The sequence below is a fragment of the Penicillium verrucosum genome, assembly GCF_028828655.1.
Source record: "Penicillium verrucosum strain IBT 35672 chromosome Unknown utg000001l_segment0_segment0, whole genome shotgun sequence".
Classification (NCBI taxonomy): Eukaryota; Fungi; Ascomycota; class Eurotiomycetes; order Eurotiales; family Aspergillaceae; genus Penicillium; species Penicillium verrucosum.
Window position 1 is genome coordinate 9,448,872 of NW_026643210.1, and position 25,021 is coordinate 9,473,892.

General features: G+C 48.3%; 13 protein-coding genes across 13 annotated transcripts; 5 read left to right on the top strand and 8 right to left on the bottom strand.

Annotated features, from left to right (window-relative positions):
* Positions 1-907: 907 nt before the first annotated feature.
* N7516_003420 (uncharacterized protein) lies at positions 908-2,036 on the top strand (the record flags this gene model as incomplete). Its single annotated transcript, XM_057216140.1, has 3 exons — positions 908-946; positions 1,064-1,087; positions 1,170-2,036. 3 exons carry the CDS (start codon positions 908-910, stop codon positions 2,034-2,036), a joined length of 930 nt encoding a protein of 309 aa, XP_057078023.1.
* An 823-nt stretch (positions 2,037-2,859) lies between these two features.
* Positions 2,860-3,193, bottom strand: N7516_003421 (uncharacterized protein; the record flags this gene model as incomplete). The annotated part of the gene is made up of 2 exons (XM_057216141.1): positions 2,860-3,094; positions 3,138-3,193. 2 exons carry the CDS (start codon positions 3,191-3,193, stop codon positions 2,860-2,862), a joined length of 291 nt encoding a protein of 96 aa, XP_057078024.1.
* A 48-nt stretch (positions 3,194-3,241) lies between these two features.
* On the bottom strand, positions 3,242-4,486 carry N7516_003422 (putative RING finger domain protein; the record flags this gene model as incomplete). Its single annotated transcript, XM_057216142.1, has 3 exons — positions 3,242-3,388; positions 3,448-4,302; positions 4,346-4,486. 3 exons carry the CDS (start codon positions 4,484-4,486, stop codon positions 3,242-3,244), a joined length of 1,143 nt encoding a protein of 380 aa, XP_057078025.1.
* A 340-nt stretch (positions 4,487-4,826) lies between these two features.
* N7516_003423 (WD repeat PRP19 family protein) lies at positions 4,827-6,496 on the bottom strand (the record flags this gene model as incomplete). The annotated part of the gene is made up of 5 exons (XM_057216143.1): positions 4,827-5,293; positions 5,355-5,818; positions 5,878-6,313; positions 6,363-6,407; positions 6,484-6,496. The coding sequence occupies 5 exons, from the start codon at positions 6,494-6,496 to the stop codon at positions 4,827-4,829; spliced, it is 1,425 nt and encodes a 474-aa protein (XP_057078026.1).
* Positions 6,497-6,959: 463 nt separating this feature from the next.
* Positions 6,960-7,490, top strand: N7516_003424 (DUF4604 domain-containing protein; the record flags this gene model as incomplete). The annotated part of the gene is made up of 2 exons (XM_057216144.1): positions 6,960-6,987; positions 7,045-7,490. 2 exons carry the CDS (start codon positions 6,960-6,962, stop codon positions 7,488-7,490), a joined length of 474 nt encoding a protein of 157 aa, XP_057078027.1.
* Positions 7,491-7,872: 382 nt separating this feature from the next.
* N7516_003425 (GTPase RIA1) lies at positions 7,873-11,527 on the top strand (the record flags this gene model as incomplete). Its single annotated transcript, XM_057216145.1, has 7 exons — positions 7,873-7,935; positions 8,004-8,024; positions 8,104-9,044; positions 9,100-10,629; positions 10,691-10,749; positions 10,785-11,003; positions 11,148-11,527. 7 exons carry the CDS (start codon positions 7,873-7,875, stop codon positions 11,525-11,527), a joined length of 3,213 nt encoding a protein of 1,070 aa, XP_057078028.1.
* Positions 11,528-12,414: 887 nt separating this feature from the next.
* On the bottom strand, positions 12,415-13,152 carry N7516_003426 (exosome non-catalytic core subunit CSL4; the record flags this gene model as incomplete). Its single annotated transcript, XM_057216146.1, has 1 exon — positions 12,415-13,152. The coding sequence occupies one exon, from the start codon at positions 13,150-13,152 to the stop codon at positions 12,415-12,417; it is 738 nt and encodes a 245-aa protein (XP_057078029.1).
* A 541-nt stretch (positions 13,153-13,693) lies between these two features.
* Positions 13,694-15,863, bottom strand: vac8 (protein anchor VAC8; the record flags this gene model as incomplete). The annotated part of the gene is made up of 6 exons (XM_057216147.1): positions 15,637-15,863; positions 15,381-15,501; positions 15,156-15,322; positions 14,903-15,092; positions 14,095-14,844; positions 13,694-14,025 (listed from the first exon to the last, which is right to left on the bottom strand). Exons 1-6 carry the CDS (start codon positions 15,808-15,810, stop codon positions 13,694-13,696), a joined length of 1,734 nt encoding a protein of 577 aa, XP_057078030.1. The 5' UTR covers positions 15,811-15,863.
* A 1,621-nt stretch (positions 15,864-17,484) lies between these two features.
* N7516_003428 (FHA domain protein) lies at positions 17,485-19,264 on the top strand (the record flags this gene model as incomplete). The annotated part of the gene is made up of 3 exons (XM_057216148.1): positions 17,485-18,479; positions 18,533-18,629; positions 18,683-19,264. 3 exons carry the CDS (start codon positions 17,485-17,487, stop codon positions 19,262-19,264), a joined length of 1,674 nt encoding a protein of 557 aa, XP_057078031.1.
* A 502-nt stretch (positions 19,265-19,766) lies between these two features.
* Positions 19,767-20,359, bottom strand: N7516_003429 (uncharacterized protein; the record flags this gene model as incomplete). Its single annotated transcript, XM_057216149.1, has 2 exons — positions 19,767-19,832; positions 19,895-20,359. 2 exons carry the CDS (start codon positions 20,357-20,359, stop codon positions 19,767-19,769), a joined length of 531 nt encoding a protein of 176 aa, XP_057078032.1.
* Positions 20,360-20,629: 270 nt separating this feature from the next.
* On the bottom strand, positions 20,630-21,111 carry N7516_003430 (uncharacterized protein; the record flags this gene model as incomplete). Its single annotated transcript, XM_057216150.1, has 2 exons — positions 20,630-20,920; positions 20,977-21,111. The coding sequence occupies 2 exons, from the start codon at positions 21,109-21,111 to the stop codon at positions 20,630-20,632; spliced, it is 426 nt and encodes a 141-aa protein (XP_057078033.1).
* A 739-nt stretch (positions 21,112-21,850) lies between these two features.
* N7516_003431 (bestrophin family protein) lies at positions 21,851-23,235 on the top strand (the record flags this gene model as incomplete). The annotated part of the gene is made up of 4 exons (XM_057216151.1): positions 21,851-21,975; positions 22,030-22,171; positions 22,225-22,781; positions 22,833-23,235. 4 exons carry the CDS (start codon positions 21,851-21,853, stop codon positions 23,233-23,235), a joined length of 1,227 nt encoding a protein of 408 aa, XP_057078034.1.
* Positions 23,236-23,549: 314 nt separating this feature from the next.
* Positions 23,550-25,005, bottom strand: N7516_003432 (uncharacterized protein; the record flags this gene model as incomplete). The annotated part of the gene is made up of 7 exons (XM_057216152.1): positions 23,550-23,766; positions 23,835-23,989; positions 24,075-24,230; positions 24,290-24,412; positions 24,465-24,611; positions 24,670-24,813; positions 24,862-25,005. 7 exons carry the CDS (start codon positions 25,003-25,005, stop codon positions 23,550-23,552), a joined length of 1,086 nt encoding a protein of 361 aa, XP_057078035.1.
* Between the last annotated feature and the right edge of the window lie 16 nt (positions 25,006-25,021).

The window sequence follows — 25,021 nt, forward strand, 5'->3', positions numbered from 1 at the left end:
CTACCTAGGTAGGTATGTATGCAGGTTGATCTAACCATGGCCCACAATAAGCCCCACACCGGGCCGGCCCGCACAACTCTGTATTGTGGGCGTCCTATATTGTACACTCTGTGAACGACGCTCACATTGAACAAGCATATGAAATAAGAAGCATGAAATATTCTTTGGTCCTTGCTAACCCACATCACCCATAGGATAATATCTGTGCCTTAGGAAGCTTAGTTCTGACAGCTCTCACAGATGCAATGTTACCAGATCTAGCAGATAGGTAGTAGGTGTAAGACGGTTGAAACACTGGTGTTTATCGGTTTCACACTCTCTAGGGCTCCTTACTAATTATGGGGTTAGCTAGGTATCGATGGACATAAACCTAATAGCTGACACCACCATCACCTACAGGATAGGTAGCAACGTGCGGTGTCACTGCCATACTGCCTTAGCCAATTTTAAATGCCAACAGTGTTTCTACATAGTCGTGATGGTCCCACAGACCCTGCCAAGCAGTTCTAGTCCTTCTAGACAAAGACTGATGAAGGGATTAACCCTATGTTAATCGAGTGTCTGCCATAACTACACGTACATGACTAAATCAACAAAATAACAAATGACCATTTTTTACACTCTTGTCTATGTCTATTGTGTGAGGCTCACGAGTCACAGAAGGTACCTTAGCGTGCTTGCCGTTTTACGACAGCTAGGGCAAATACGTATGTACGTCATATATTCAAAGGACCTGCGGGCCTTCTGGTCGGGCTGGGAAGGAGCGACAGGGGCCGGGATTTTCGTTAAGCCCGGCTTGACATACATCCGTGATCTACCCTTTGACGCGTATCACTTGGTCTAGCTTTTCACTTATCTCAATCTCTCACCCCTCCTCATATTACAAGAAAGCCAAACGACCGGCATCATGTCTCAAGGTCCGAGGACCTTTCAGCGACTGGAGAAGGTTAGTACCTTCACTGATTTCATATACATATCATTAGATGGTGACCGTGAGAACGGAGAAAGCACCCCAATAATGTATTATGAGAAGTTTGACTTGACCCCGCTAACTTGGCCCCAGCTAGGTGAAGGCGCCTATGCAACAGTGGGTATCCCCTCATCAGCTTGATACCTGGGAAAATCCTCGGTCTCTATGTAAGAATATTCGTTCATGGTGATATTATTAGGTCTTCAAAGGTCGGAACAACCAGACCAATGAGTTGGTGGCCCTGAAGGAGATCCACCTCGACCCCGAAGAAGGGACCCCGTCCACTGCGATCCGTGAGATCTCCCTGATGAAGGAGCTCAATCACGAGAACATTCTGGCTCTGCATGATGTGCTCTACACGGGTGACAAGCTCGTAATAGTGGCGGAGTACATGGAAAAGGACCTAAGACGCTTTATGGACGACCAGGGTGGTGCTCTTGACCTCCCAACTGTCAAGTTCTTTACAAGCGAAATGCTGCGAGGCATAGCCTACTGTCACGAAAAAAGCGTCCTGCACCGGGATCTTAAGCCCCAGAATCTGCTTATTGGTCGGGATGGACGTTTGAAGTTGGCAGATTTCGGCCTCGCTCGCACCTTTAACCTTCCCGCCGGCACTTTCGCGAACGATGTGGTCACCCTCTGGTATCGACCTCCGGATGTGCTATTGGGGAGCTGCTCTTACACCACCTGCCTCGATATCTGGTCGGCGGGCTGCATCATCGCCGAGATGTACACCGGTGACCCTTTGTTTCTGGGCAACAACGATAACGACCAGGTGCTCAAGATCTTTCAAGTGATGGGTACACCGACCGAACATACTTGGCCAGGTGTCAGTCAGTTGCCACAATTCAACCCCTATTTCCCTATGTACTCGCCCCAAGATCTGGGACAGCTGATGTTCGGTATGGGGTATTTCGGGACCAATCTTCTAGAGCGCATGCTTCAATTGCGACCAGAGCTACGAATTAGTGCCGTCGATGCGCTACGCCATCCATGGTTCCAGGATTTCTTTTCTCCGGCAGCCCCATCAGGCCAATACACACACCGCGTGTATAGACTTGTCTAGATTTCCATACTTATTCGCCCCCGGAGAATATGGTGGAATTATCGCAAACAGCGAGGGCATTGCTGTACCAGAGGCCGTTGCCAGGATATCAGAGGGAACTAACAGGGAAAATACAAATTTCCAGAATTGTACTTAGGACAGACCACTCGAGTGGTGAAATGGAAACTTTGCATGAGTGAAGGCTATGTATTATTTCTCTGCTTGATAGTTAGTCGAGAGGTTAGTAGCCGACATTTCCCAAGAGCCTGGCCTAATGCAATCTTCATACGATAGTTGCATTCATGCTACTCAAGAAAAGTGTCTTTTATATGTATAGTTCTTAGATCATGGCATTGAGGACATATGGCTTGGCTGATATCCTGAAAATGGAGACCCACAGTCGACCTTCAATCCTTAGCAACAGCAACGATATTTACCAGCTAGTCCGGGAGTATGAGAGCCCCGAGAGTCATTGACATTGGCACCGACATAAAGCAGCTTCTGGGCTATGCCGATACAGGAGAGTCCTAGACTGCGGTAAGCCGTGGTGATGTGCCCCGTTGTACAGCACATAGGTGGTGGATTCGAGCATATCTTGATGAGACTAACCATCAATATCCTCGGCATAGAGTATCATCTTATCGCTAGATTCTTGATAGATGGATCATGTGTAGATGATTTTCACACTTACTTTCATACTAGAAAATCGGTTACCCTCTAACATGGAACCATAACAACCTCTTGATAGGGATTTCACGTAGTCGTTTACTTCGCTAGTAGTAAAGGGTGTTGCCAACTGACATCGCTTTGACCTCCCCCTAACTCTAGGAGCGCTGAATTTAGGTCACGGACTGACCACGTGATGACACTGAGCCTGCTCTCGTAAAAGCGGCGGCAGCTGAAATAGGAAATAGGAAAGCCCTAGTGGGGAAAATTCACCATGTACAAAATCATGGATGTGCCTACAAATAGATATCCATTGAGCAATGTATTTCATAATACTCTGCGCAAGATGATTGATTGATGGGCTACCAAACAAACTCCCAAGGTCATAACGCCATGTATAAATCAAGAAAGCTCTGAATGAATCGTAATTGGATTGGATATAAATTGTTAAATAACGCCTGCCAGTTCAATGCATCCTGGGTATCGACGGAACGAGAAAAGAAAAGAGCCATAACACCAGAATGCAAACGAGTGCCCGCAAAATCAATGCCTAGGGTGAATCACAGATAAAGGTGGTACATGGCTGTTGGGCTGCTTACGGGTTTATTACAACCTGCAACCTGGCACTTTGAGAAAGGCCTGGTCTTTGAAGTTGCCTTTTTGGACTTTGAGATGGACCGATTCCCAGCGCATTCGCCGCAATAGACCTGAGAAGATTGTGAGTTTTTGTAATAGACTTCATCGGCTGAATATAGGCACTACTCACATGGCCACATGGTTTTGCAATATGTATCTGTTGTTTCAGCCCCTCTCCAGTTCCCAATTCGTCCTGGCAGTTCGGGCAGACAGGCACGTCATCTTCTGCCAAAAGTCGAGTGAATCCTTCCGGCGCTGGGTCTAGCCCTTTATACGATGATCGACGAGGCCGGGGCGTTGGCTGACTAGGTGGATTATAGTCAAAGCTAGGTACTGAATAGCGAAGCGTATCAGACATGAACGAAAGTAGGTCCTCCTCGGTATGGAAGTACGACCTTGCGGGCGCCGGCACCCCTCCTCTCGATCGTCCATGTTCTGATCTTCTTGACGGCTGTATGTGAGGGCGAAAGTACATTGGAATACCATTGTTGTCCAGGTATCTTGGTTCTATTGGTCTTGGCCTGACGGAGGAAGAGCCAATAATCTGAACATCTCCATTGTTCGGCGAAACGTCTACCGAATCACCTGTTGTCTCCGCTTCCAGGTCAATCACAGTTGGGTGATCAGCCACAGGGGGCGTTTGGTTCATCAAATCTCGTGGAAACCGTAACCTTGGACGGTGCGGATGTGGAGTATGTAGAGGACCGGGAAATGATGTCACATTTCGTTGAGGAAGGGTGTCTGGGTCATCTGTCAAGTCGATCACGTCGTTATCTCCAGGCGAAAGCATCACCGGCCGTCTGTAGTCGAATCCATCTCGATGTCCTGTGGGTGGCAAGCGGGTGGATTCAGATCGAGAGTTGGAGCGGCGGGGGGTGAAAATGCTGCTCCCAAGCGGCATCGCCGCTTCTATCGTTATCTGTCGCCATTTCACGATGTGTTCGCTGAGAGAAATAGGAATGTCGTTAGCTGAGTTCTTGGTGATCTGATCAGGTGCCCCGCCCGTTTCACGACCGATGAAGGCTTACCTTGGTCCTGGCGCCCATAAACTGGACGCCAGAGTTTTCACTCATTTCAGGGCCTATAACTGGAGGCGAGGAATGATATTTTGCAGAAAAAGAGGTAATTGAAGGCCACCAGGGAGGTAAAATGGCAAGATTGGGAGCCATCTTTGTTTCTAGGCCGAGTCGAAAGGCGGTCGCGTTCTGTCAGTGTTATAAGGCGGTATGGACTCATTAGTAAGGTTTGCCTCAAGTATGGCAAAATTCCAAAATCGGCAAGAGCCAAGTGGCTCTAGAAGCAGGTATTTAACTCATTTCTGTAGAGATTTGTCGCTGTCCATTATGAGTATTTCACACAAATTTGCCAGTAAGATTGGATTCACGACTAAGTTTACATGTGAATGCGTTGTGTGTGATTATGGTTGCATTGAGAGCTGCAGTTCCAAAACAAACACCATTGAGAATTCAGAAGATAGCATGTTCTAGTATTACAGTATTTTCCTGAGAATCATGACTGTGCCGCCAGCACTGTGACCACACCCGCCTCATTCAATGCCACAATGCTCTGAGCAGCTGATCCCCAAGCAACTGATGTAGCAGGGACTGCAATCCGCAGAGGCTCTGACCACCCCTTGGATGCCTTGGAGAATTGCTGGACAGTCACTCCACTGGGGCCACCAGTCAAGAGGAATTGACCAGTGTAATCCCAGAAGATCGATTCAACCTGGCTTCCTGTGTCCAGTACCTTGGTTTCCTTGGAGCTACGAAGATCCCAGATCGATACAGTGGTGGACTGTGCGGCAACCGCAGCAAGGTAAGTGCCGTTCTCGGAGAAGAAGAGGCATTTGACTGGGCCAGACATGGCATAGTCCGCAGCAGCGGCACCCGTCTTGACATCGAAGATCTTAACATGTCCGTCTGCGCCACCGGCCGCGATCAAGTGACCATCGGGGTGGAAGCTAACAGAGAGCAGGGCTGGAATAAAAGTGATTAGCGTCATGCTTGGGTATATGTGTTTCATAGGGTGACTGCTTACCTGCATCAGAGAAAATCTGGGAAACCACAGTGTTTGTGGCGAGATCATAAAGCACGTAACTCTTATCAACACCAACTGAAGCAACAATATCGCCAGTGGCGTGAACTGTGACGGCTGTCACCTCACCGGCGTGGGAGGCGAAGCTTGCAACTTCAGCACCATTCTCAAAGACCTTGACAGAGCCCGTAGAGGAGCCAACAACAGCTTTGTCTCCTGCCCATGTCGCATCGGTGACTGGGCCATCTGTCTTGAGAGTCTGCACGACAGTCTTCTGGGAGAACGAGTAAACACCAACCACACCGTCAACACCACCAACAAGAGCCAGGTCACCAGTTGTGTTGATAGACAAAGCGCGGCCACCGGGGTAGAGAGGTTCGGAGGTCTCAGTTTGTTTAAATGTGGAAATAGCCTCACTTGAGGCCCAGCCCTCAGGGACTGCGCGCTTACGCCGGGTCTTTTGTAGTCTGTCCAATAGTTAGTTATCGACCGAAAGATGTCATACAGAAGCACCAGTTTCACGTACGCTGCCTGTGTGTTCTCAATCCGTTCCAACACTGCCTGGGGCAAACCCGTGGAGTCCACCTGCATAGCCTCGCCTCCCGCGCGAGTGGCTCCAACAGAAATGTTTGAAAGCGCCTCACGGGCCTCATCCCTCTCCTGCGTCAGGCGCGCGATCACCCGCACCGCGGCATCGTGCTGATAGAGCGCCGAACTGAGCTCGCGTCTTGTCTGTGCCAGATTTTGCTGCAAAGTGAAGGTTTCCAGAGCCAAGGCATCCCACTCTTCTTGGAAAATGCCGAGAAGGGACGGGATAGATGTGAGGGTTGGGGGTCGGGGTCGGACAACGCGCTGCGACTTGAGATCGATCAGATCGTCGGTGGTAAGCTCCTCGCCGTTCACGGGATCCTTGCCATGCTCAGCAATGTATGCCTCAATAAGGCGTTTTTCAAATACGCTGCCTGTTTAATTATGAGATTGATGTCGTGCGCGCAATGTTTGAAGACTTACCGCTCTTGGTAGAGACGACGGGCACTTGAGGTGCTTCTCCGGAGACTGTGAGAGAAAAGTTTCGTTAGTAAACTCATTTCAAAGAAGAGCACAAAATTGCGATTAATAGTAGGGCACTCACTAGCACAAAGCATAGTTAATTGAGATTGGTTGATGAGGGTTGATGGAGATGTCTTGACGCCTGGAGCGGGCTCCTTGGACTTTTCGATGTGCCCTATTGCGGTTTAGCTCCATGAGCTGAGGGCGGTGTAGTAGGGCGGAGTATTGCGACCAGCAGTGACGTAAGTCCGGCGCTAATTGTCCGGCAGAAATATAAAACTATAATACGAGGGGCATAAAAGGGCGGAGAAAAGGGCGGTGGGAATAATGAGCCAATCATATTCAGAACCTCAATGGTCGCAATATTTCGCTGTCCTGGCTAGCAGCTGTCGACTTTCGCCAATTCTCCAATTCTTGCTTTTGCACGTAAGAGATAATCTGTCTATATGTTTTGATTGAACAAAATGGATTTTTCTCAATGATCTACAACATAGGCACAGGGCAGCACAAGCACAAAGCTTTACATGAAAGCTAGCAAGCAAACACAGCATTACCACCATGCCTAAGAACCCAAAGCTTGAATATGGTATGTCACTTCACACCTGTCTAACATGTCTGATGTTGTTTCTGATATGTTATACAGATGCAAAGCAGCCCGCATTTCTCCAGAAACTCCGGGGCCAGCATGGAGACAACACCGGTCGCCTGGAGCGGCCTGCCTTAAGACCGACCAGACTCAAGGTCAATAAGGATGACGACGACGATGAGCCTACCTACATTGACGAAGAAAGTAACGAAGTGATCTCCAAGGAGGAATACAAGGTACTGGCTGGTGAAAACAGACCGAAAGGAGAGGACGAGGCCGGAGACTCAGCGAAGGACAACTCCACTGGCGATCAAGACAAATCCCAAGCAGTGCTTTCCACCAGCAAACAGAACAATCTTACCGAAGTTGGGGGCCAGCGGAAACGAAAACAGGCCAAAGTGGTGGGTGAGGACAAGGCCGAAGTTGAAGAAGTCCAGCCGAAGGCAACTTCGAAAAAGTCCAAGAAGTCCAAGAAGATCAAGCTCTCGTTCGACGAGGAATAATAGTCTAGCAGGTCTGAGAATTGAAGTATTCACGTCATGTTCCAGTTCGTGGACATTTGACTCAGTGCAATCCTTTGAGGACTCATAATGAGTCAATAGAACAGTATACCGTCGTAAAGATTAGAGACTGCCAATGTTGATGCCGTCATATAGAAGAATAGATAGATAGTAATGTCGGTATTCAGTCTATAAGATATAAATTCACCCAGCTGAAAAAGTCCGAGTGAAATAATAATTGAAGTTAGTTGTTGAAGGTCTGGGCCAAGGGCGCGCATCTTTATCAGCAACTTTTTTTTTTGCAACATTTTTTTTTCCTTCGGGATCCAGTTCGCCTTTCATTCATTTTACAAACAACCTGCTCTTGGTCTTAGTATCAGTCAAGATGCCTGTTGTTAATGTCGACCAGCTGGTCCGCTTACAGCGGAAGCCCGAAGACATAAGAAATGTGCGTGTGCCCCTCCATCCCACCCTGCTGTCTGATGTCAGGGCTTTATACTAATCTCAAGCCACCAGATCTGCATTTTAGCCCACGTTGTAAGTCTAAAAAATTCATATTGAATTTTCTTCATTTTGAAATACTCATCGCCTTTTTTTTTTTTTTTTGCTTTTTTAGGATCACGGCAAGACATCTTTGACGGATAGTCTTATTGCCACAAATGGTATCATTTCACCCAAGCTGGCCGGTAAGATCCGCTACCTGGACTCTCGTCCAGATGAACAGCTTCGGGGTATTACAATGGAATCTTCCGCTATCTCATTGTTCTTCTCAATGCTCCGCCGTCCAAACCCGGATGCAGACCCAGTGCAGAAGGAATATCTGATCAACCTTATCGATTCGCCTGGTCATATCGATTTCAGCAGCGAGGTCTCAACCGCATCTCGTCTTTGTGATGGTGCAGTTGTGCTTGTTGACGCAGTCGAGGGTGTCTGTAGTCAGACCGTGACAGTCCTGCGACAGACTTGGGTCGAGCAGTTGAAGCCGATCTTAGTTATTAACAAGATGGACCGCTTGGTAACAGAGCTGAAGATGAGCCCCGCCGAGGCTTTCTCCCATCTTAGTCGACTGTTGGAACAGGTCAATGCTGTCATCGGTAGTTTCTACCAGGGTGAACGCATGGAAGAAGATTTGCAGTGGCGTGAGCGTATGGAAGACCGTATCAACGCTGCAGCAACTCGGGGCCAAGAAAACAAAAAGTTGTCGGTAGACGATGAATCCGCACAAAGCATTACTGAGGGAACTGAATTTGAGGAGCGCGACGATGAGGATCTTTATTTCGCACCTGAGAAAAATAACGTCATCTTCTGCAGTGCCGTCGATGGATGGGCTTTCACAATCCGGCAATTCGCCGCCATTTACGAGAAGAAACTCGGAATCAAACGAACAGTTCTGGAGAAAGTGCTTTGGGGTGATTATTATCTAGATCCTAAAACTAAGCGCGTCTTGGGCGTGAAGCATCTGAAGGGACGTGCTTTGAAACCTATGTTCGTTCAATTGGTATTGGATAGCATTTGGGCAGCTTATCAAGCTACCACAGGTGGTGACAAGGGCAAAGGGTAAGTCGGCAACCCATGGAACTATTGTGTTAACACTGGTATTGACCTTTACTAGTGACCCGGTGTTGTTGGAGAAGATCACCAAATCGCTCAACATTAATATCCCGGTATATATCTTGCGCGGACGTGATCCTAGGAACATTATGAATACACTGTTCTCTCAATGGCTACCACTATCTACTGCGCTACTGGTTTCCGTCATTGAATATCTCCCCAGTCCTCCCGCTGCGCAGGCCGCCCGACTACCGGAAATGATCAAAACATCACCCGGCGCTGCTTTCATTGCCGACGATATCAAGACTGCCATGGTGGATTTCAAGACAGGACCTGAAGTGCCTGTCGTGGCATACGTCAGCAAGATGGTTGCCATCCCAGAGAGCGAGCTTCTGTCTAACAGGAAGCGTAGCGGAGGCGCCATGACTGCGGCCGAAGCCATTGAACTTGGACGCCGCAAGCGGGAGGAGATTGCAAAGATGCAGGCAGAAGCCCGCAGTAATGGACAGGGAGATGACATTGAGCGCATGACCTCAGTTTTCGAAACCACCTCATTGATCACCGAGACGACCGAGGAGCCAGAAGAGCCAGTGGAGACAGTGGAGAAGGACGATCCCGACCATCTTATTGGTTTCGCCCGACTCTATTCCGGGACCCTTTCGGTTGGAGATGAGATCTATGTCCTCCCACCCAAGTTCTCTCCAGCCCACGCGCACGCCAGCCCGGAGCCAAAGAAGGTCATAGTCACAGATCTGTACCTGATGATGGGCAGAGCTCTCGAGCCCCTCGAGTCCGTACCAGCTGGTGTGGTATTTGGAATTGGAGGCCTTGCAGGCCACGTTTTGAAGACAGGTACCCTCTGCAGCCGACTGGATGGAAGTATCAACCTGGCTGGTGTTTCGTTGAGCATGCCGCCTATCGTCCGAGTCGCGCTGGAACCAACCAACCCAGCAGACCTGAGCAAACTGGTCACTGGCTTGCGCTTGCTTGAGCAGAGTGATCCTTGTGCGCAGTACGAAGTGCTGCCCAGTGGTGAACACGTTATCCTCACAGCAGGTGAACTGCACTTGGAGCGTTGTGTGACGGATCTACGGGAGCGTTTCGCACGTTGCGATATCCAGACTGGCGAGGCTATCGTTCCCTACCGTGAAACCATTGTTCATGGCCCCGAGATGGCCGCACCCAAGAATCCGGACCTTGGGCGTGGAGCCATTGTGACGGTTTCTGCGTCCAAGCAAATGACCCTGCGTCTGCGCGTGGTTCCGATGCCAGAGGCCGTGACCGAATTCCTGACTAAACAAGTCGGAACTATCAAGCAGGTCCAATTGGAGAAGCGAACGGAGGCTGAAGGCAAGACCGAGATTGAGAAGGAAGCCGAAGCTGCTGTTGACGGTACCGGCGAGGCACCTGAAGGCCACATTCTCTCCAAGCAGGAGTTCCGCGAAGGACTAGATAAGTTGTTCAACGAGTTGATCAAGGAAGACAAGGAACTATGGAAGGACGTCGTCAACAGAATCACCGCTTTCGGGCCCCGGAGAGTCGGCCCCAACATTCTAATTGACGCAACTGCAGTCAACACCTGCGAGAAATTGTGAGTATAGCGTTCCAAACATCGCTGTGCCTATCGTTCATATCTAACATATCCTTTCTAGTTTGGTTGATGACACCAAGCAACAAATCGACGGTGATAACCACCAAGCACTACTCGTGCGTGACTTCAACGACAAGATCGCATATGCCTTCCAGCTCGCAACGGGCCAAGGCCCCTGTGCCAGGAGCCCATGCAAGGCGTGGCCGTATTCTTGGAGGACCTATCTGTGCAGTCTAGCGCAGGCGATGAGCTTGACATGGGCCGGTTGACAGGCGAATCAATCAGACTGGTCCGAGAAGGTATCTCAGCCGGATTCCTGGACTGGAGCCCTCGGATAATGCTCGCAATGTACAGTTGCGAGATCCAAGCTACCAGTAAGTATTCCTTTCCTTTCCCTTCTCTTCCTACTACGTAGTATACCTTCACATCAAGCCATCCACCATCCACCATCCACAAACAACAAACAACAAACAACAAACAACAAACCCACAACTAACACACCATCTTAACTTCAAAAGCCGAAGTCCTAGGCCGTGTCTACGCAGTAATCACCCGCCGCCGAGGCCGCATTCTCTCCGAAATCATGAAAGAAGGCACGCCATTCTTCACGATTCTTGCTCTCCTCCCCGTAGCCGAGTCCTTCGGATTCGCCGAGGAGATCCGCAAGCGGACATCCGGTGCCGCACAACCACAACTGATCTTCGCGGGCTTCGAGGCTCTCGACGAGGATCCGTTCTGGGTGCCTGCTACCGAGGAAGAACTTGAGGATCTGGGTGAGCTTGCCGATAAGCAGAATGTTGCTAAGCGGTATATGGATGCTGTGCGCGGTCGTAAGGGGTTGGTTGTTCAGGGACGGAAGTTGGTTGATGCGGAGAAGCAGAAGACTTTGAAGAAGTAAGGTCGGTGTACAATTTACTCTAGGAGAGTTCAAAATGGGAGATCTATTTGCATTTCATTTTGGGTTGGTTTTTGTAGGATTATTATGGATATGTAGGATAGATGGGTTGAGAATGTCACTCCGAAAACATCTGTCGAGTCGCACTGAGTAGAACTTGGACACGACGGATGAATAATTGGAGGTTCACAGAAGATGAGAGTCCTCCGCGTGTTCTTCAAAGAAAAACTTCAATCTCCCTCACTTGACAAACACAGTCCGACATGGCATAGGTCTCGACCGTGTATACTAAGGAGGGTTACCCAGTAGGGTCTACGAGTAGTGGCGACGAGGCCTCTCTACTTAGAAACAAGAGCGAGGGGGAAAGCGACCACAGGATGGTAGACTGTAGTCGAGGATCGAAGGAAAAGGTCGGAAATGACATGGATTTTTCAATCATGTCTCCGTTGGGTATCTTTATTCTGAAATCGTTATCCATGTCAATAATACACATGTCCAGGAATACAAATTGGCGTAATTGGATCGAGTCAAACGGCGGGCGTTTGCCATATTCGTGAAACATGAAAGTAAACATGAAAGTCGTCATGCTCAAGCGGGTTGCTGCTGCTTGAGAGCATGGAACAAGTTTGGGGGCTTGGAAGACATTCCTCGCAGTGAGGGTTGGGGAGTGTGGTTTTGTTGACACCCATGAATCCCGGAGGTTGAAAGACAATGCTCTCAGGGGATGAGCAGATCTGCCACGGACATGTGGACGGGGGCAGAGTCTGTTTGGTTGTTGCTTGTTGGACCACTATGTGGTCAGGTAACAGTAGAGGTAAGCCATTGGCCATTCAAAGAGAAAGCCAGAAGCCACGCAAGGAGGGGGGCCGAGTTCAAACAATTACATGTTCTCAGAACGGCCTAGCGACCTTTCTCTGCTCACTAGTTCCAGTGACAGGATCTCTCATTTCCTTCCAGTTAACAGGGAACATCATGTTGCCAGCCTCACTGCGAGCCAGGACAACACCGAGATCATTGCGCGCGGTAGTGAGGTAGTAAAAGCTCTGATCGCCAAGCGAGATAACAGAGCCACGAACGATATCGCCGACACGGAACATCTCATCCATGGCGACACGGTCCTTCTCAACAGCGCGTACGTCTTCCTTTCGGATAAGTGCCTGGAAGCGCAGCTCGTCGCTGCTGCTGTGGTTCTCTGGGTTGGCGGCAGATGTGAGGATAGAGGCGACATTGTCATTGTCGGAGGCTGTTGATTGGTCTTGAGATTGTGATGCCGATTCGTCTAGAACGACGAGGATGGAGACTGTGGCTTGTCGCTTCTGCACACGGGTCACTCGTGCGAGAACGATAGAGTCTACCGCGGGGAGGGTGTTGTAGCGGGGCTTCGACGTCGTTGACGATGCAACGGGAACAGCTGGGTTTGAACCTGCTTGGTCCTTGGAGGATATCACTCGTGACACTCTGAGAGTTGGTCTTGTTTGTGACTTCGGCTGTGCAGGGTCTGCAACCACGGGACCGGCGATGGAGGCGTAGATGAAGGATTGCTGGACGTGTGTGCCGGGGCCTGCAGAATATGTAGATAGAGGGCCGAGGCGTTGCCCGGGAATAGCGATGGGTGGTAGAGAAGCCATGTTGCAAAATTGGGGGGTTGGGCCAATTTTGAGGTGGAAGAGTTCTGGAGTTTGTAAAGGCAGCGAGTTTTCCGGAGCTTTTTTTTAGGGAGCTATAATACGGCTCGGGTTTATGTTATTCCGATTACAGCTTATATCCACACTACTCAGTCCTGGACTACAACATAACTACAGATGTACAACTTAGAACATAATTCGTTTACAACTTGCCAATAGTTTGAAGAAGCCATCTGTCTCCAGGCAATTAAGTATAGAGCCCATATCTAGCATGAATAAACAGTGTATGTGTTGGAACAACAGAGACAGCGACACCGGCCCAGAAATACCATGGACATATAACAACAACAGAGATAATAAAAAAAAAAGAAAAGAAAAGAAAAACCCGTATCACTCCAAATGCCCGCTGACGAAAGTGAATAAGTGGATTTAGTGTCCATACAATACCCCTTGGTAGGGGAAAGAAAGAGAGTCACACAGAAAGGCTGACATGACACAGTACCGAAAAATAAAACATTGGGATAATCAGACCGAAACAGAGGGTTTAAGCTTCAACCAGGGTCTGCTTAGGACCGGCTCCAACCAGCTCAAGGCAGCGACGGGCAAGCGTAATGACTTCACCCTCACCGTCATCCGCATCTTCTTCATCCGACTCAATATTCTTGTCGGAGATAATCTTGACCAATTGCACGATGTCTTCGGATCGAGAGATATATCCAATGAGTTTCTTGTCTTCGGACTCCAGTAGTTGGAGGAGGGTCCAGATAGCAATGTGCTGGAATGTTGGGTCCCCACTGGCAAGGAAGCGATGAAGGTAGCCATGGATGCCACCATTGGCGTCTGCCCAGTCGCGAACGAACATCGAATAATCGCCAACTACAATTTGGTTAGCAGATGATGACAAGATACAGAAAGACAAGGATCGTTAAGGGGATAGTATAATACCTTTCGAGGACAGATTGCCCAAAGCAGCCGCACTATTGCCTTGCACCTCAATGCTTTCGGAGTTTGTCAGAGGAATCAAGACGTCAAATACTCCTAGGTTGAGAAGGTGCGGCTTCAGCTCTTCGCTGAGGGCCAGCACAGCGATTGCAGCAGTCATCTCGGATTGGACTGTAAGGGGAACACGGAGGACCAAGTCCTTGCACTTCTGTACTGCTCCGGCCTGCAAAACAAGTTCTTTGTTGCGGTCAGAGCTAGCTGCAAGGTTGCGAAGCGTGGATATAGCATGACATTGAATCTCTTCATTGTCAGTCGAGCCTAGGAGATCCACCAACGGCTTCAAGAAGCCCGCTTCGATAATAGGGGATTCATTATGAGGATGGATAGAGATGTTGCGGATACAAGCGACGGCGGATAAGATGAGAGGAAGGTAGGAGGATTGGAGTAGTCGTAGCAGTGGAGAGAGGCCCTTAGCCCGAACGATTTCAAGTTGGTATTTCTCATCAGAAGCGAGATTGCGCAGGGCGAGCGCCGCTTGGCATTGGACCTTGGGGGTGGATGAATCCATAAGATGAACTAATGATTGCACGAGGCGCGACTCGGTTTGGGCGAGTCGCTTGCGATTGGTCGAGTCAACAGCGATATTGCTAAGAGCTGTTGTGCAGTAGTACTGAACGTCAACGTCGGGGGATGAGAGGAGATGCACGAGCACGGGAATGGCTCCGGCATTGACAAGTTGCTGTCGGTTGTCATCTGGTCTTTATGTTAGAGAAACAGCCCTTTTCCAGATGAATCAATCGGAATCACTTACCCGAATGGGTCATATTGAGCAGTGCGCCCGTCGCATTTCGTTGGACACGCATATCCTTCGACTTGGCCAGGCGAATAAGAGGACCTAGAGCACCAGAGCGAGCAATTTTGGCCTTGTTCTCCTCATGCGTCGCGAGATTGGTTATACATCCGACCGCATTGCACTGTACCTCAACATTGGGTGACATCATCTGGCGAATCAGGGGGGGACAGCCCCCCAAGGGTGACGATCAAGACTTTGTTCTCAGCTGCACCGAGTTAGCGACCGTGTGGGAACCGGGAAAGAAGATGTGTGACAGGGACCAACCATTTACGGCGAGGTTGCCCAGCGCTGCACTAGCAGCCCGTTGAACCTCGATATCTGAACTTTGAAGTAGGAAGAGGATAGGTTCGAGGGTATCGCGATCGACCTCGCGCACATCTGAAGATAAGACGAAGGTCAGCCATTGCATCATTGCCATCCGAACGGCGATACGCACCTCGTTCTGTGATCTCAGCAAAGGTCAAGCTAGCGCTTCTTTGCAGGTCAACGTTTTCCGAGTAAACCAGGGTACTCAGGGCCCGTAGTGGTTCGCCGTGGAAGAAGTCGGTCTCCGCGCGCTGTAGATTTATTGAAGGTTAGCGGTATGCTCGGGGTATGGCGGGACCCAGTTGAACCAGTTGAACCAAGTCCCAGACTTTGATTCAGGAAAGGGAAAGGTATCGATGTGGAATGATGAATTGTCTAGCACGTACATTCTCCAAGTATCCCAGAAGATCTGATACCGCTTCTCGTTCGTTATCGGCCAAGGTCGTTTCGTAGATACCGTCTCGAGAACGAGCTCCGATGGGACCAAGACATGCTGTAATATGACACCATCGGTCTACTGCTGAAAAGCAAGACAGACAGGCAGTCGCGATTCCACTCATGCTGGCTAGCAAGCCCGCATCGGGCGCGGTCTTGTAGTGAGGGCGAAGATAGAGACGAAAGACAAGCGGTCGGGGCGAGATTCAGGGAGTTGAATAAAGACGAAGCTTTGGAGGGAAACACAAGGGAAAGTCGCGTGATAAAAAAAAAGGTTCACTTTTGGAGGGGAGCCTCCTGATGCTTGAAGGAAAGAAGTTCCAAGCGTTTCATTAAAGGGAGGGGGAGAGAGAGAGAGAGATCGAACTAGTCTCCTCAGGCAGAAACTTGAGATTAGTTAACTAGTTAACTAAATGCTTTCTACTTAGTTATCTATACATTTGAGATAGAATTGAGTATTTCAATCTATATCTTTTCTTCTTTTTCCTATTCATCCTAATTATCTTCAAATGATGGATTTAAAAAAAACAATTCTCCATTTTAACCAGCACCAGCTCCAACACATACATCATCCCGGGGAGAGCTCTAACCTGACCAATCCAGAAAAGGAGATCAACTGCATCAAACCTCCTAAAGTACAAGAAGTTAACAATAGGATGTTGTACAACATATATCCATATATTACTTTTATATATATATATATATATATAGTTATATATATTATAAGTTAAAATAGTTATATTACTATCTCAATTATTCTCAAATCGGGTTCAACGCCTTTTACCTACTCGGCCCGTCTCAAGTGGACTTTTCAGCCCCCGAGGGTCCGTGCAACTGTATACCAATGAAGGTATCACCTTTGCTCTTGTGATTTTACAGGTGACGCAGATGATCACCAGGCAGAGTCACATATGGATAAGGTCATGTTGATTTTGGGCGATCGACATTCTAAAGTGGATCACATGGAATGTTATACCATATAGCCCTAGAGATTAGGGATATACTAATTAGTAGTTCATTTAGTTAGGAGACTATTTTATAGGATAACACCATTTATTTATATTTCAACATAGATTTAACATAGATTTAATATGGAATTTAGAGTACATATTGGGAAAGCATAGACCACTTGACCATATATGCTGCCTTATGCCTTATGTTATACATGAAGTAAGGACGTTAAATGTGCCTTGGGCTAGAGCTGTCAGTTTTATAGTATGCATATAGAGTCAGTGCTATATATATATCACTATATACTTGGCAATACCGTTCTTCTCATAAATTACTCATTATGTTGCTCTCTCTGTAAATATTTACCTTTTGTATATATAACTAGATAGTAATACTATTCTATATATATCAGTGTAGGGCTCCAAGTATGCGGGGAAGTAGCCACCTCCGCCAAGAAAATGCTGACTGTGGTAATAGCCGATGGCAAATGGCAAATGGCAAATGGCAAATGGGCAAATCCAAGGCACAGAGACAAGGCAGATACTAGACAAGAGACTATATACAATCAAAAAGGCCTAAACTTCCCCAACTCTCCTTTTTTTCTTTTTTCTTTCCTCCTTTTTATCTCTTGGTTTCTTTTTCACTTCTTTGTTCATCCTACTCTCTTGAATTTTCTCTCTTTCTCGAGATCCCCCCTTTATCCTAATCATATGATGCCTGGGTAAACCCCCCCATTGAATAGCATCAGCCCAGTTGCCAGTTGCAGATCCCACCTGTGACGTGCCATCCCTTGAATCTCTGGGCACTATTTGATTGTTGAATTCTTTCATGGTCGCCAAATCGAATCCATGTCTACTTCAGTCACCGCCTCCACCTCCCTCCCTGACAGCCCTCGCCCTAGTCGCCTGCGCCGCTTCAGTTTACGAACCTATTCCCCCTTGCCTAGTGGGCAGCACTCGTATAGGCATAGTTTGAGTAGTCGAATTCCTTGGTTCTCAAATCCTGGCTCTACCTCTCCCACAGACTCTGCAGCTCCATGCCCTGAAAGTGACCACCCAAGCCTCTCTCGTTACACCTCTGCGCCCGCCCCGAGTTTCGGTTTTGGTACCGAACTCAATACCCAAGTATCATCCACCGACTCTGCCGCTTCTACACCTTCCAACGACCCTGCCCAAACATCCAACCCTATGGCGCGTCTAAGGAGCGTTTCGTCCGTCCATCGTCCGCCACCTCGCACGTTAGAGCGTGCCAACAACTCTCAAGAGCCCACCTCGTCCTCTGAACCGGCCGCCGTTCAAAATAATGTCACCGAACCTACCAGCGAACCCACCAGTGAACCCACCAACGCCCCTGCAGATGGGCAGGTGACCCCCTCAAAATCGGAGACTAAGGCGACCATTCGGTTCTTCCCCTACCAAGACGCCCTCCAAAGCTCGAGGCCCTCGTTACCTTTCGTCCCAGTCGCCCGGACCCTACCATCAGAGAGCTGTGTTATTCGTGTAGGTCGATACTCGGAGCGTGATGGCGTGCCTCTCCCCAACCCGACCGAACCCTCGGACGCCCCCGTGGGGTTCAAATCCAAGGTCGTTAGTAGGAAACACTGCGAGTTCTTGTACGTGAATGGTCAGTGGCACATCAAAGATGTTGGTAGTTCTTCGGGAACATTTTTGAACCACATGCGCTTGAGTCAGCCGAATATGGTGTCCCGTCTGTACTCCATCAAAGATGGCGATATTGTTCAGTTGGGTATCGACTTCCGAGGGGGAGAAGAAATGATATTCCGATGCGTTCGGATTCGGATTGAATGTAATCGATCGTGGCAGCAGCAGCCTAACGAGTTCAAGTAGGATCTTACCTATTGTCCGGATTGTCATGTGATGCTAACAGATATCCCAGCAAAAACACAGAAAGCCTTATTAAAAACTTGGGTAAGGGTGAGACGGCTGATTATTCGGGTTGTCGTGAATGCTCGATTTGCCTTGGCTCTGTCTTGGTTCGTTTCTTCTTTTCTTCCTACCAACCCTGCATTTACTAACTATAATGAAGCGGCCTTATCAGTGTTTGTTCATGGCAGCCTGCGCGCACGTCTGGCATTACAAATGTATCAGTCGTTTGCTTCACTCCCCCGATTACCCAATGTTCCAATGCCCCAACTGCCGTGCATTCACCGATCTCAGCGCCGAGGTCGATGACTCGAATGATGCAGAGGAAAAACGAGAAAAGGAACCGACAGAAGACAGGACATCTAATGACTCTTCTGAGCAGCTCGGAACGGAGGTGCCTTCAACCGTCGAAACAAACGGCACAGAAGGACAGCCCGATCAGCTCGGAGATCTTGCCGAAGAAGAAAATATGGTCAACAATGTGGAGAACCTCCATCTACAAGATGACCAGCAAACGGATGACACTCGAAGCTCAGCCTCACCAGCGCCTAACTCAAGCACAGATGACCTGGCCCGCAGCGCCACTATCAACATCCCCGGGTGGCAACCGACGCAACCACTCAGTGTGCCGGCTGGTCGCCCTTTACAACTACGATCCGACACGCCAACATCTGACGACAACCCATTGACTCCGCGAAATGACTCGGGCCCTTTGGCCTTTGATGGCCGAGCAGGAATGCCCTAATACGTCGCTTCGGATCGAATTAATGTCTGGAAACCCAGGGCTTTGAGCATCTTAATAAATATTTATCCTTCTTTTTGGCATCTACATCTACCCTGCTGTAGGGGATTATCATCTGAGCATTCTACGATATCATCATCGCCAGGAAGCATGTCTGCGTTGGTTTCTCCGGGTGCACACTCCATACACACCGTTTGCATTGTTCAATAGCGTCTACCTCTTATCACATAATTTGATTTGTCATGGCGCCCCAGCGTTCTGTTTTCTCCTTCCTTTATTCCCTAGCCCAAACCCCACTGATACCCATTCGAGATCTGGACTGTTGTTTTGAATCTAGGCACTTCTGATGAACCAACAACATTCTTTCGTTGGCCTTTGGATTGTTCTTAATTATAACTGGTAATAACATGATTATAACTAGGTAATAACATGTTCGGTTTGGCTCATCTACTCGCACCGCAGCTTTTCCCCTGTCAGCCTACATACCTAGGTAGTCCTGGGAGGCTTACACCTTGGGCGGATCATCGACTTCATGGAACACAACCGGGACCATACTCGAGAAGGTCCAAAGCTAGCAAGGTCATCAGAGGATATCCTGTGTTTCTTGGCGAGATAACTTGCCCTGCTTTCTACAACTTTCCAGTGTTGACTGTCAAGCTGGGTCTTAGGCCGATATACATCGAGTCGTTCTAGCCGGTTCTCGGCACCCCATATGTCTAAGAGTGATAGGACAAAATGCTTGTTGGCATGGTTTAACCGTAGAACACCAACACGAATGCTCTGCAGATAATGCTCGCTGATGAATTCTGTAATATCCATCTGACGCATGACAAAATATGTGCTGGGAGTGCCGTAGAGGTTGAGGGGTATTCGATATAGATAATGAAGAGCTTCGGTAGTGATTCTTTTGTTGAGGAGAAGAATACATGGTGTATATCGCTTCACATAAGGTCGAGGAAGGGCGCAAAGAGGACCACTGACTACTGGTGACCATTGGTCCCTCAGCTTTCGGTAGCTTTTTACATATTCATTTGGCGTGAGCAAATGGGAGTATATTATCAGGCGAATCTCGGATGGTAGATCGAGTAATGAAGTCATGATTATTTGCTGTAACCAAGTTGTGAAATGCTTAGGTCCAAGTCTGTCCTTACCCCTCTTTGAGGCTCTCGATGGCCCCCTCGAGGTCTTATTGGCTGTGGCGGGAGTGTAATACAAGAGTCTCACCACAGTATTGATTTCATGCCGAGCAAACCGGAGGTTTAACGATCACTTATTTCGTTAGTGAAACCAAAAAAAAAGAGTCCCTATATATAGTGCCACCGAAGCATTTACCTATATTTCACCTGACAGCTATCCTAACTTGTAAGATTAGCCTCCCAATTGGAGCTTCACCCACTCATCAACAGTTGTGAGCTCCCTCCCAATCAACCACCTCGAAACACTGGGATTCCCTTTCAATCCACGCCGGTTATAGAACAAGACCAACCACTCAGCCTCATCCCTTGTGATATCAGGACGTAAATCCCCTTTTGAGGCCGGCCATCTCAAATCCGAATCCACATGATCCCCACTATACACGCCGCTCTCCGAGTTCCCGGTATATAAAAGCTTGAGAAGCTTACCAACACTGTCTTCAAAAGTGGGAGGGAGTTGGAACCTCTATCTTCTTACCAATATGTTCCCCGATAATCCAAAATGAACTCTGCGTCAGATACCGGGGCTGTCGAGCACAGCGGATACTGAGCGAAATAGTGTGCTTCCCGCTCGTCCAAAACCCTGGCCCCGGCCTCAGCCAGATCTCTGAGTGCGACTAAACTATTGGCAACATTTGGATTATAGATGTCGATCATGTTGACTCCGATTTCTGTCTCGGGATTGGAGCGAGGGACCTATGTGGTAGACTGATGTTGCTTATTCAGGAGCTTGCGACATTCAGTAAGGGAGGATGTGTCGCATGTTTGCACTTCAGTGTCGGGGTAGGTAGTTTGGAGACGAGAGGCGGATTCCAAGCTGTGGGCTGCTAGACGGAGTTTGAATCTGGATGTATCGTATATGAGAGGGATGAGACGGGAACTTTGTCTGCCCTAGGATAAGTGATTACTAGTATTTCGCTCATTTTGTTACTGACTGAATGTCTGCTTCGAAAGGTCTGTCAGTCAGAACTCGAAGCTGCCGTAGAGGTCTAAACGTCATTTGCCCCCTCATGCAAGCGCACTTTCATTGTCAAATCTAGGCTGAAATACACTTTTTATGAGGCAGATGAGACTATCCACGTAGAGAAAATTGGCACATTATTCCCATTACAGCATATATTCTGATTACCAACTTGTTACGATGAATATAGTCGGCTGCTCTCTATATATAACCACGTGATCGATAGCGCTAACCTTGGACAGTTACCAAGTGGGCCCGGAACCAAAGAGTCGCTGGACCCGCTTTCAACCTTGGAATGCTCCAAGGTTGACGATTTCAATATCCCCAGGGCTTGATTGAATACTAAGAGCCGAAGACAACCTTCTCCCGGGATCCACAGACAGGGACCAGCCTCACAGATCAAACTAGGCTCGGTCTGTTTAGACCTTAAGCAATATGAGGTTAAATTTCAGCGAGCCACCCACTCCGACCTTGAGTCGCCAAAACACTACAATACAAGGTCATCATCAACGCCGTGGTACTCACCCCCATCGCCTGTCATCGCGGACAAAGCCAAGAAGGTGAGCTACCCAATCGGTATCTTTTAGTCACCCGCATGTGCTAACATTGATCAGATGGCCACTTGTCTTCCGCTTTATCAAAGGTGCAATCCATGGTGCCATATTAGTCCCGGTCTTTCTGCACGCTGTATTTACAGCCCTGATTGTTTACTTGGACACATATGTATTCGAGACTGTGGGTCTACCTAGCACGATCGTATGTATGCCCAACCAACCAGACAAGATATCAACTAAACATAACAAAAACAGATCCCATCTTTATCTATTGTTGTAGGTCTGATGCTTGTCTTCCGCAACCAAACGTCCTACAATCGATTCTGGGACGGACGGAATGGAATGAACGCACTCAACACATGCGTGCGCAACCTCGTCCGCACAATCGCAACAAATAGCTATAACTCAAAGCGTGGACCACCCACCGCCGCAGAGCGCGAGGATATAGAGCGTACTGTCCGCATTCTCATGGCTATCCCGTATGCCGTGAAAAATCATTTACGCGCCGAATGGGGCGCTGCTTGGGTCTTTGGTAACGCCGCTGATGAGGCTCTGAACATGCATCCGTCCACCCTTTATAACCCCGAATATGCCAACCTGTTACCTGCGGGCCTTGAGGGCCATGAAGATGAGGGACTAGGTCTCCCTTTCCAGTTGACTTTCTTCATTGATGGGTTTATCAAACGCGGCGAAGAGCGTGATTGGTACTCTGCGCCTGGTGCTAGTCAGATGCAGGCTCAGTTGAATACCTTGACTGATGCATATGGGAGGATGGAAACGATCAAGTTGACTCCGATCCCAGTGGCTCATTTGTAAGATTTATGCCCCTAATGGGTTTGTTTCAATTGCTGACGTTAAACAAGGATTCACCAAAAGCAAGTCCTCGCCCTTTTTGGCTGCGTGTTGCCGTTTGCTATGGTCGATGAGATGGGATGGTGGGCCATCCCCATTGTAAGCCTTGTTATCTTCACACTCTATGGTATTGAAGGAATTGGCTCGCAGTTGGAAGATCCCTTTGGCTACGACAGAAATGACATCAAAATGGACGCTATTGCCGGGGACTCCAAGGTCGAAATCGATGTTGTTTTGGCTGAGTGGCGCACGCACTCGAAGGCCATGGAGGAATTAAGAGAACAGCGCGCTGGCGCAGTTCATGGTAATTTATGCTTAACGCCCGATCGAAATGAATCAGGAAACGGAAGTGTGGACGGGAAGTATACCCCTCCGGACTTGTTTTTAAGGTTGAGGCCGAGTACTGGTAGGTGAATTTTGGATATAGGATGTTTATCGGGTGTGTATATAGTTAGTGGGATTATCTACATGTATAGCCTCAAGTTAGCATTAGAAATATCAATGTATCTGTGAACTAGAATGAAAGACCACGTAGTCTTCTTCATAGACTGAATATACCCGACCTGGCTCGAGGCTTGCTAGTTTCACTGTAGGCGAGGTTCTTGAAATTGACATGGTGGGATGTGACTCGCCACGAATTGGATGTATTGTAAATACGCAACTTTAGTCTATATCAGCCGGGTATCTAATGCGGTAATCAAGAATAGCAAAGCAGGTGCATCGAAATATCATAGAGGCGGCTCCAGCGCCAGAACGCCATCTAGTATTGAATCTGGCGTCACATCGGCGAGAACATCAGATATCGCATGTAAATCACTTCCGTACTGCAGACTGCGGTCTTCGCCAGGGGGAGTGACAATAATGCGATGGTGAAAGACTTTCCTGGCGGCTAGGGCCACGATGGAAGGAGTCAGATAATCGAGACCATGCAAAGGAGCTAGAAGTCTGTGGGGTAAAATAAATTAGATGAGCTAGATGTAAGTGGTTTTTGGCAAGGACATGTTTAGACTTACTGTGCAAATCGAGAAAATTGAATATTTGCATTGGCAGATACGCCACCTGCAACAGCACGACTGAGCCGCAGAAATACAACGATATCCTGGATGTATCGAACGACTTCTGCATTCATGCTCACCGACGCACTTGTTTCCCGAAGTTGTTTCATCACCTGTGAGTTCATCAACCGGTATTAGATCGCCATGTTCAGTTCGTGATTGTAAAATCCAAGTGGAGTGGAATAACGCCAAACTTACCAATGGGCTGACCGTAGGACTCTTCGGCTGCTTGCCTTTCGACTTATGAATAACAGAGGAAGCGGACATTTGCCCATCTGACAGCCAGTCATTCTCTTCAAGATAAGTATACCCATCCTCTGGGCCGTGGAAATGAGAAATGAAGAGATTGTCATTCTACCGCGGCATTAGCTAAAGTAGAGCAGCCAAAATGTGGGCGTACAGATGATACTTACCATGTGCAGTTTTAAAGGCGGTTTGAGCTGATCGAAATCTCGTGTCACAAGAGGGATGAAAAGGAAGTCCTGGGGTGCAATTAGGGTCCCGCTCTCGGTGACCAACTCCCTCGATCGCATTAACTAATTTGTTTATCAGTATTGTTTTTACTGAGTTGTCGATTGGAACACATACCTGCAGCATGTGCATTTGGATATCATCATCCACAAAATTGAAGTTCTTGGCGACTACAATATTGACAACGTTACTGCTGGGTTGTGAGAAGGGAGTGGGTGATTTGCTGTAATCCCCAATACTCTTATAGGAAGAACGTTTGCTTGACTGATTTTATTAGCTTGTAGTTAGGGAATTATGGCGAACAATTGGAATATCAACTTACTGATTCAGTGGTCAACCACTGACGCGATGGCCGATAGTTTGCGCGTGCATCCGGGGTGAGAACGTCATTAAAGATGTCGTCAATAGATGTTGCAGATGAACAGTCAAGGATGCAATATGAATGATTGAATGTAGCTGAGCCGATCTGTCTTTCATTAGAGATCATCGCGAGATTCCGGGGGCATTGACATACTAAGGCGAGTTCTTTGGCGAGGTCATTAATACAGTGGCTGGTAGTCTCGATCAAGCAATGTTCGCGGGCAACAAAGCATAATAAAATGGCTACCTCAAGGTCAGATAATTGTCGAGCAACATCAGCAAGATCTGTATAGTCCATGTTTTGAAAAGAGCAC